The sequence below is a fragment of the Borostomias antarcticus genome (genome assembly GCF_949987555.1).
Source record: "Borostomias antarcticus genome assembly, chromosome: 3".
NCBI lineage: Eukaryota > Metazoa > Chordata > Actinopteri > Stomiiformes > Stomiidae > Borostomias > Borostomias antarcticus.
In genome coordinates this window covers 36,369,701-36,380,489 of record NC_140236.1, presented here as the reverse complement: position 1 = coordinate 36,380,489, position 10,789 = coordinate 36,369,701, and the positions used below count along the sequence as shown (strand labels likewise).

The 10,789-nt window shown below is 46.3% G+C and overlaps 1 protein-coding gene across 1 annotated transcript in view; it reads left to right on the top strand.

Annotated features, from left to right (window-relative positions):
* Window positions 1-1,493: 1,493 nt before the first annotated feature.
* LOC311307392 (insulin gene enhancer protein ISL-2-like) overlaps window positions 1,494-10,789 on the top strand; it is a gene marked incomplete at both ends in the record, with an annotated part of 20,790 nt that continues 11,494 nt past the window's right edge. Inside the window, 5 exons of the mRNA XM_084436187.1 lie at window positions 1,494-1,635; window positions 1,839-2,037; window positions 2,308-2,603; window positions 3,164-3,447; window positions 3,555-3,646. Of these exons, the coding sequence (XP_084292313.1) occupies window positions 1,494-1,635; window positions 1,839-2,037; window positions 2,308-2,603; window positions 3,164-3,447; window positions 3,555-3,646 (1,013 nt within the window). The remainder of the gene's footprint in view (window positions 1,636-1,838; window positions 2,038-2,307; window positions 2,604-3,163; window positions 3,448-3,554; window positions 3,647-10,789) is intronic.

The window sequence follows — 10,789 nt, the reverse complement described above, 5'->3', positions numbered from 1 at the left end:
GTGTGTGTGTGTGTGTGTGTGTGTGTGTGTGTGTGTGTGTGTGTGATGTACAGGTGGCTGTGATAGGTCAGTTTAGAAAGGGCCACAGGCTGCCCTTTGTCACCATAACATGTGCTGACATGAGCGTTAGAAAGGGTTAACGTAGAGCTGCTGCTGTTGTACTGCCCCGCGCTCACCCACCAAGGTCACAGAGAGACCGACCAAGGTCGCAGAGAGACCAAAATGGGCGTGTTCCCTCAGTCTCAGTATCCCTCAGAGATCCACACACAACAGGTCTAATTAACACCGCCCAACACCAAGGGGTTAATTAATCAGAAGGAGTGAGGAATTTGCATGTTTCTCATTTGTTTATTTGTTCTGCTGAGGACACCTACAGATTACTTTGCTTTGGCAAATTGGTACATGTACAACTGTGAATAAATCACAACGTGGATCCAATCACACTCCTCCCACTTTTCCCAATCACCCACTGTACATCCATGCCCCCAGTAGAGGACAGGATACAACCAATCATCTGCTACCCTGATTCATCTATATTATCTAATTCTGTTGTTTTTATGACCAGCAAATTAAAAGAACTGGCCACTTCCTTTGTCTGCTCCCTTGTTTTTATTAGTCAGAGTGAGAGGGGAGGGGCTGGTTCTGGAGGCGGAGCCCCGTGAAGGAGTGGGCGTGGTGGCCCAGGCTTGATCAGTGGTACGTGGTGGTACAAAGGGGTACAGTATGCCGAGCCTTCATCTGTGGCCTGCCCCGCCCCTCCAAGCTGCTCCCTGGCTGCTTTTAATTGCCCTTGGTGAGAGAACTGAGGGAAAGAATGAAGGCTAGTACAAAGGGAACGTATACTTTACCAAGGGTCTTTAATTATAGGGCATCAGTGTGTGTGTGTGTGTGTGTGTGTGTGTGTGTGTGTGTGCGTGTGTGTGCGCGTCTGACCACATTCAAGAGGAACATCAGCAACAAGTTAATGCTTGTGAAATGTGACGTTTATAAACAAAGGGAGGATCTGAGTAGAAGGGTCCTAATAGTAGTTTCCGCGGGGGGCATCAGAGGTCTGAAGTTGCCCGTCTGGAACGCTTTAGGAAGTAGGACACAAAGGAAGACCTTGAACATGCATCGGGGCATCGGCCCAGGCCTCCTTCGGTGTTATCAGTGCTTGTGGCTCCCTGTCCCTCCCCCTCCTCTGGGTCCACCCACACCCTCTCAGAAGCCTTCACAAATTAGGTTTGATTCTAGCATCCAAAGGGGTGGGAACCTGCATTGTTTTACTAATAGGGAGGAGGGAACGCTGGCTGGAAGCTAATCTGATAGATTGCCTTGATGAGTAAAGCGTATGCATTTGGGCCTGTGTGTGTGTGTGTGTGTGTGTGTGTGTGTGTGTGGTCCTGTGTGTGTGTGTGTGTGTGTGCGTCCTGGCCAACGTGATGTGGTGCTGGGGGCGGGGCCTATATAAACGAGAGGAGTCCAGTGTTCATCTAACGCACTCCTGTCACATCATGCTGTGTGAGGGACGACTGACAGAGGACAGTCTTCAGAGGCGGCGGGCTTTCCGCCCGCTACGGACCGTAGATGCCCCATCAGACCCCACCCTGGGGCAACCGGAGGGTCCCGTGGGGGACCGGGACACTCTCAGAGAACGTGAGAAAATGGGGTCTTAATTACATAGCTGCTGGCACACTCTCTAAAAAACAACTTGGTTCCTTTGACGTGCCTTTTGAAATTCCTGTCGATTTTCCTGCTGTCGCGCACGGCGATGTCACGCGAGGCGAGCCGAGGTCAGCGTAATAACATTAGTAACATCCGATCACCTGTTATTACAGCGTGGCCTGGGTGCGGCGCAGGTGCCGGCCCACAGGGGGCAGTGTGGCGCTGTTCAGGGTGCGAGGAGCCTATCAGGGAGCGGGTGGCGCTGAGCGTGGGCTCAGACCAGCGGTGGCACCCGGAATGTCTGCACTGTGACGAGTGCCACTGTCCCCTGGCCGGCAGTGCCAGCTGTTTCCTGAGGGACGGACGGACCCTTTGCCGAGCAGACTACGTCAGGTAAGTCACCATCAGCCTCAGCAGATGTAGAAGGTGGCCTTTGACCTCTAGCTTCCGTTTCTTAATGTTGTGTTGTGTTGTGTTGTCTGTTCTGCCCCTATGTAAAGCGACCTTGGGTTTTATGAAAGGCGCTATATAAATTAAAGTTATTATTATTATTATTAAGGTGCCACGTTAGACCTTTAGGAACGAGGAGCTAACTTTGGGCTGTGTTTGGGTCGTGTGTGTGTGTGTGCGTGTGCGTGTGTGCGTGTGTGTGTTTTGTGACAGGATGTTTGCGGAGAAGTGTGTTGGCTGCAGGGAGGTGCTGTCGTCCACTGACCTGGTTGTAAGAGCAGGGAGGCTCGTTTATCATCCCGAGTGTTTGCACTGCTGTCTCTGTGGTGCATTGCTCATGCCTGGGGATAGCTTCACGCTGGGGCCAGGTGGGCCGTGCTGCCAGGCACAACACACGATGCCAGAGAGACAGAACCATCATACCATGACCCGGAGACAGAGCCATGACGTGGACCCATTGACCCGGAGACAGAACCATAACGTGGACCCATTAAAGAAGAAAAGAAGAGGTGTTGTTCAACATATCTGCACTTGTTTGTTTTTTACTAAAATTGAAATTATTTGACTATATATTATTGATATTACAATATTTGACTTCATAACAACAGCCCCTGAGACCCCCGCAGCTTGTCTGGTCACTTTACACTGGCTAGGCTTTTTATTGATATTTATAGGTTTTTATTGCAGTTATTTATTGATAGTTCTTATGTTTTTAATGCATATATGTCGTGTTATATGACCCATTGTCTCTTGATTTTATTCTGTGCCTCTTCTGTTCTATCTTTCTGCTTCTGATGCCCAGATTCCCCGTCCTGGGGATCATTAAAGTGATATCTTAGCTTATCTGTGTGAATAATCATGCTGATACAAAGCGACTCAGACCGCTTCAGCACTAGATTATGCTCTTAGTCACTTGTTTTAGACAGAAGATGCACTTGTGAGTTCTGGCAAGTAGTAGTACATTGGCTTTTCCTACGTTAAATGCAATTATTGTTAGTCGCTTTGGATAAAAGCGTCTGCTAAATGACTGTAATGTACTGTAATGTGCTGTGCTGGTTCACACCTGTAGGGTCTCACGCGGAGCAGAGAGGCGGGTTGTGGCAGCGGTGGCTGGACAGACGCCCAGGTGGACGAGGGCGGACCGTCCTCAGCGACGGCCAGCTGAGAGCCCTGCGCTCCTGCTACTCCCAGACGCCGCGGCCCGGCGCTACGGAGAATTTGCGTCTGAGTCAGCTGACGGGCCTCAGCCCGAGGGTCATCAGGGTCTGGTTCCAGAACCGACGCTGCAAAGACAAGAAGAAGAACCGCGCCAGGAGAGACAGCGGCAGACCAGCTGGACAACTCAGCTACGCAGTGAGTGTGTGTGTGTGTGTGTGTGTGTGTGTGTGTGTGTGTGGGTCCGTGTCCGTGTCTGTGTGTAGGTGTGGTTGTCATTACCTTTAACATCCGGTCTGTTCTAGGCCACGCCCCGTGATGCAACCAGACCGATGGTGGTCGTCTCTCCTGAACCACCTGCCTCTGCCGTCCAGATCACCGTCTATGAGTCACCATGGCAAACGGACACTACGGGGCAGTCTACTAGTGGGCAGTCTACTATTGGGCAGTTCACTACTGGGCAGTCTACTAGTGGGCAGTCTACTAGTGGGCAGTCTACTATTGGGCAGTTCACTACTGGGCAGTCTACTAGGGGGCAGTCTACTACTGGGCAGTCTACTAGTGGGCAGTCTTCTAGTGGGCAGTCTACTAGTGGGCAGTCTACTAGTGGGCAGTCCTCTACTGGGCAGTCTACTAGTGGGCAGTCCTCTACTGGGCAGTCTACTAGTGGGCAGTCTACTAGGGGGCAGTCTACTAGTGGGCAGTCTACTAGGGGGCAGTCTACTAGTGGGCAGTCTACTAGGGGGCAGTCTACTAGTGGGCAGTCTACTAGTGGGCAGTCTACTAGTGGGCAGTCCTCTAGTGGGCAGTCTACTAGTGGGCAGTCTACTAGGGGGCAGTCTACTAGGGGGCAGTCTACTAGGGGGCAGTCCTCTAGGGGGCAGTCCTCTACAGGGCAGTCTACTAGGGGGCAGTCTACTAGTGGGCAGTCTACTAGTGGGCAGTCTACTAGTGGGCAGTCTACTACCGGGCAGTCTACTAGTGGGCAGTCTACTAGTGGGCAGTCTACTAGGGGGCAGTCTACTAGTGGGCAGTCTACTAGTGGGCAGTCTACTAGTGGGCAGTCTACTAGGGGGCAGTCTACTAGTGGGCAGTCTACTAGTGGGCAGTCTACTAGTGGGCAGTCTACTAGGGGGCAGTCTACTAGTGGGCAGTCTACTACCGGGCAGTCTACTAGTGGGCAGTCTACTAGGGGGCAGTCCTCTAGGGGGCAGTCTACTAGTGGGCAGTCTACTAGTGGGCAGTCTACTAGGGGGCAGTCTACTAGGGGGCAGTCTACTAGTGGGCAGTCTACTAGGGGGCAGTCTACTAGTGGGCAGTCTACTAGTGGGCAGTCTACTAGCGGGCAGTCCTCTACTGGGCAGTCCTCTACTGGGCAGTCTACTAGTGGGCAGTCCACTACTGGGCAGTCTACTAGTGGGCAGTCTACTATGGGGCAGTCTACTAGTGGGCAGTCTACTAGGGGGCAGTCCTCTCAGAGTCCCAGACCCTCAGTTGACCATGAAGATCTGCTCCTGACTGACCTGCTACAGGGGATGCATGTATGTATGTATATATGTGCGTATATTATTATTTATTTATTTATTTATTTTATTTAACCTTTATTTAACCAGATAAAAGCATTGAGATAAAATCTCTTTTACAATACTGACCTGGCCAAGAAGGCAGCAAAGTTTCACATAGAAAGACACAAGGACATATAAAATACAGAGAACAACACAACTAAATATACAAAAGGCGTAGAGCACGTGGGAACAATAAGAAATTAAGGTATATTACTACATGAGCAGCTGGTGGTAAGGACTTCTGATCATTTCAGTTTAAAGCTGGCTAACGGAATAAGTGCCATCAGTTTGAGGCTTGACTGAAGGTCATTCCAAGACCAAGGACCAGAATAAAAAGGCTCCTTTCCCAGCCTCAGTCCGCACAGCAGGTACCTGGAACCGTATCCAGGCACTGGATCTGAGGTTGTGAGAGTCACAAACTGGTACAAAATTGGAACATATGTACCGAGGGAGCTTGCCTAAAATGGCCTTATACAATAAAATAAACCAGTGTTGCATCCTGCGCATAGTAAGTGAGGGCCACCCAGTTAGGCTATACAGTGTGCAATGATGAGTCCTATAAGGTGCATTTGATATATATCTCAGTGCAGCATGGTAGAGTGGGTCAAGTTTGGCCAAAACAGTGGGACAGGCAAATCTATCGATGGTATCGCCGTAATCAAGCTGGGACAGGAATAAGCCAGAGACCAACCTTTTACGAGAAGATGTTGAAAAACAAGCTTTAAGTCTGTAAAGGAAGCCAAGAGTAAACTTCAGTTTCTTAGTTAGGGCTTCAATATGATGTTTAAAGTTTAGATTTCTGTCCAGCCAAAAGCCCAGGTATTTGTATGTGTCGACAAACTCAACAGAGATACCGTCAAGGGTGTCAATGGAGAGGCAGGAGGACACAGACTTAGGAGCAAAGAGCATTGCTTTGGTTTTCATACCGTTTAAAAGCAGCTTGGAATCAAGAAGTGCATGCTGCAGTGTGATAAAATCCAATTTTAGATTGGAAACGGCAATATCCAGAGAAGGAGCACATGAGTACACAATAGTGTCATCAGCATACATATGATAGGTTGAACATTGCATCTGATTACAAATATTGTTTACATATAATAAAAAGAGCAAGGGCCCCAAAATAGAACCCTGTGGAACTCCCTTCTCCAGGGTGACAGGGTCAGAGATGGTACTGCCCAACCTGACGCATTGAGTACGGTCGGCTAAATAACTCTGAAACCAACTAATGGCATTGTGTCCGAAACAAGACACCGACAAAACATTAAACAGAATGTGATGATCTACAGTGTCAAATGCTTTGGTTAAGTCAATGTATATTATTATACATATTGTATGTATATATGTGCGTATATTATTATATATATTGTATGTATATATGTGCGTATATTATTATATATATTGTATGTATATATGTGCGTATATTATTATACATATTGTATGTATATATGTGCGTATATTATTATACATATTGTATGTATATATGTGCGTATATTATTATACATATTGTATGTATATATGTGCATATATTATTATACATATTGTATGTATATATGTGCCTATATTATTATACATATTGTATGTATATATGTGCGTATAGTATTATACATATTGTATGTATATATGTGCGTATATTATTATACATATTGTATGTATATATGTGCATATATTATTATACATATTGTATGTATATATGTGCCTATATTATTATACATATTGTATGTATATATGTGCGTATATTATTATACATATTGTATGTATATATGTGTGTATATTATTATACATATTGTATGTATATATGTGCGTATATTATTATATATATTGTATGTATATATGTGCGTATATTATTATATATATTGCATGTATACATGTGAGTATATTATTATATATATTGTATGTATATATGTGCGTATATTATTATACATATTGTATGTATGTATGTGCGTATATTATTATACATATTGTATGTATATATGTGCGTATATTATTATACATATTGTATGTATGTGTATTCTTTATTCTATACATGTGTACTCCTCTATGTATATTCCTTACTCTGATGTATGTTCCTTATTATGATCTATTCTGTACATTCTCACTGCTGTAACGTCTAAGCCCCTCCCCTCTTCCTCTTCATCACTGGCCTTGACTGTGCGTCTATCTGCTGTAGGTCAACACTCATCCTCTTCTCCTCTCTCTCCTCCCAGTCAACACTCATCCTCTTCCTCTCTCTCCTCCCAGTCAACACTCATCCTCTTCTCCTCTCTCTCCTCCCAGTCAACACTCATCCTCTTCTTCCTCTCTCTCCTCCCAGTCAACACTCATCCTCTTCTCCTCTCTCTCCTCCCAGTCAACACTCATCCTCTTCCTCTCTCTCCTCCCAGTCAACACTCATCCTCTTCTCCTCTCTCTCCTCCCAGTCAACACTCATCCTCTTCTCCTCTCTCTCCTCCGAGTCAACACTCATCCTCTTCTCCTCTCTCTCCTCCCAGTCAACACTCATCCTCTTCTCCTCTCTCTCCTCCCAGTCAACACTCATCCTCTTCTCCTCTCTCTCCTCCCAGCCAACACTCATCCTCTTCCTCTCTCTCCTCCCAGTCAACACTCATCCTCTTCTCCTCTCTCTCCTCCGAGTCAACACTCATCCTCTTCTCCTCTCTCTCCTCCGAGTCAACACTCATCCTCTTCTCCTCTCTCTCCTCCCAGTCAACACTCATCCTCTTCCTCTCTCTCCTCCCAGTCAACACTCATCCTCTTCTCCTCTCTCTCCTCCCAGTCAACACTCATCCTCTTCTCCTCTCTCTCCTCCGAGTCAACACTCATCCTCTTCCTCTCTCTCCTCCCAGTCAACACTCATCCTCTTCTCCTCTCTCTCCTCCCAGTCAACACTCATCCTCTTCTCCTCTCTCTCCTCCCAGTCAACACTCATCCTCTTATCCTCTCTCTCCTCCCAGTCAACACTCATCCTCTTCCTCTCTCTCCTCCCAGTCAACACTCATCCTCTTCTCCTCTCTCTCCTCCCAGTCAACACTCATCCTCTTCTCCTCTCTCTCCTCCGAGTCAACACTCATCCTCTTCTCCTCTCTCCTCCCAGTCAACACTCATCCTCTTCCTCTCTCTCCTCCCAGTCAACACTCATCCTCTTCTCCTCTCTCTCCTCCCAGTCAACACTCATCCTCTTCTCCTCTCTCTCCTCCCAGTCAACACTCATCCTCTTCTCCTCTCTCTCCTCCCAGTCAACACTCATCCTCTTCTCCTCTCTCTCCTCCCAGTCAACACTCATCCTCTTCTCCTCTCTCTCCTCCCAGTCAACACTCATCCTCTTCTCCTCTCTCTCCTCCCAGTCAACACTCATCCTCTTCTCCTCTCTCTCCTCCCAGGCTACCTGGACCCCCGTTCCTGCCAACTGAACATGACTCTGTCGCCATTTTAAGTATCCGAGGGAAACACTTCCTCACTGAACTGGGTCTGTGCAAAGTTTGGAATCATTGTTTGTTCTACTCTTTACTCTTTTTGTCCACATGGTCCGAAAAGGCAGCTTTCAAACATGTACCGAACATAGTATTAAAAGTACTACAACTTCCTAAAATCCGATTTTTGTGGTGAATTTAACTATGTGAAAAATGTCAGTGGCAAAATCGTACTAGAATGTATCCTTGCTACAGTATGTTCAATGGGTCTGGATCAATGAAGACTGTAGGAACACACTGTGACAAGATCATTTAGAGAGGTTAAAACAGGAAGTTGTCATCGGAGTAGGACTTTTGTCATCGCTGGGGGAGTTCTCTCAGACAGTGGGGTGTGTGATCTGTCATCATGTGATCTCAACAGTCACGGCCTACGCATGGCTCTGTGGCTGTGAATGATTCAAAATCACCACAAAATCATGAGAATGAGCATAACCAAGGCAGATCCGTCATCTCCGGGTGAACAATTACATTCCCAAGTGAAAATAGAACTCGACATTCCACACATTGAGCAATTGTTCACTCATTGAAAGTGAAAGCTTTGTTGACTGACTTTAGCCTTCTGTTTTTAATGACGTATTCCTCCCCCCCCCCCCCCCCCCCCATGTCATTTACAGACTGGATGAGAAAAAAATAGCAATATACCCCCACAAGGGGGCGATACTGACTGCAAGATATCTTTACAACTTTGTACTACTACTTGATAGATAGATAGATAGATAGATAGATAGATAGATAGATACTTTAATGATTTTTAAAATTTGACATTTCAGCAGTGGAAAATGTACAGTAAAGGTTTGGAAATGTAGATCCAGAATGTTTAATAATAAGCAATAGACATAAAAAAGAATAGCAAGGGCTCTATACATCCATATGTACAGCATGTGTAGAGTATAGAATAGAATAGAATGTGTACATACATGCATCCAGTCTGTATAAATAGATGTCTAGGAATACACATACATCCAGGCTGTATAGATATGTCTAGAAATACACATGCGTACATACATGCACACCATGGCAGGAAAGGGCCCATGTTTAAACTGTAGAATTAGGCTGCACTACAGCTGTGTTAGACCAAGAGTAGAGAGAATAGGATCAGCATGCAGGAGTATACAGTATGGTCCTGTGCTGTCCTTAGACAGAGAGAGAGAGACAGAGAGAGAGAGAGAGACAGAGAGAGAGAGAGAGAGAGAGAGACAGAGAGAGAGAGAGAGAGAAAGAGAGAGAGAGAGAGAGAGAGAGAGAGAGAGAGAGAGAGAAAGAGAGAGACAGAGAGAGAGAGAGAGACAGAGAGAGAGAGAGAGAGAGAGATTGGTTGGCTGTCATAATTAGGTTAAATGTGAGCTTGCCTGCGTGCCTCTGTGAGAGCCAGGAGGCCCAATGGATGCATTCTCCCTTAATCTCTCTCTGCCATTGTGGCTCTCTCTCTTTCCTCTTTCTTTCTCTCTGTGTATCTTTCTCTCTCTGTCTCTTTCTCTCTGTGTCTCTTTCTCTCTGTCTCTTTCTCTCTTTCTCTCTCTCTCTCTCTCTCTGTCTCTCTCTCTAAACAGGATGTTTATGCTCTGTGGGCTGCAGACCAACACAGCGCTGATGCAGAGATAGGCCGGCGGATCTCTCCCACTGCATATTAACTAGGATTAAGAGTGTCCAGTCCGCTCAGCGCTGAACCAGCAGCCTGAGACAGTGAGTTCACTCAGCTGACCGCGCTGCGCCTCCCCCGGCTAGGACACTGATGCTGTGATGCCCCCCCCACACACACACACAATCCCAATCGTTGGTCCATGTTTAGTTCAAAGAGGGCTATCTACTGACCGATGGTGCCAGGGCCACACTACGGTGAGCTTCCTTGACAGGATGGTCTGTATATTCATGCGGACTATAAGCCTTTGCGTGACTGTGAGAAAATTAAATGTCTTTGTCTTCGTGTCAAATATTTCACATTATCTTCTAATCTACTCCTGTTGTGTGTCTTTGAGGGCTGCACTGTGGCAGTCAACCCTTAAAAATCAAAAAACATCATCAATTTAAAATTCAACATTTATAAATTGCATTCCACACAGACAAAAACAACATATTACATCAAGCCTGGACTTATATAGTCACGAAACTTCCTCAAAGTATGTCTGCAGCCTAAATGTTCTGTATGTCACGGTGCAGGTCAGCTGCTTGTGGTTTGAATTGATGAGCTGAGTCATAACAGAGTGTTTTTTTTCACTTAAATGTGTTTTATAGCCAAACAATGTGGCCTTGGACCTTTATCACTCTGGCTTCAGCACCGTGAAGTGACCTCAGGCATCCTCTTCCAGGAATGAGACGTACAGTAATCCGGAGAACACAATACTATATGAGGGTTATGTGTTTCCTGTCAGGCGAGTCATTGAGAGAGTGGTCATAGTTGATGTCTGGCTTACTAAAACACGTCCTTAATAGAGGAGCCCATAGTAGAAACACCCGAGGGCATTTCCTGTGAGACTAAAGTGCTCAAATAGAAACACAGGGGTGGAAAAA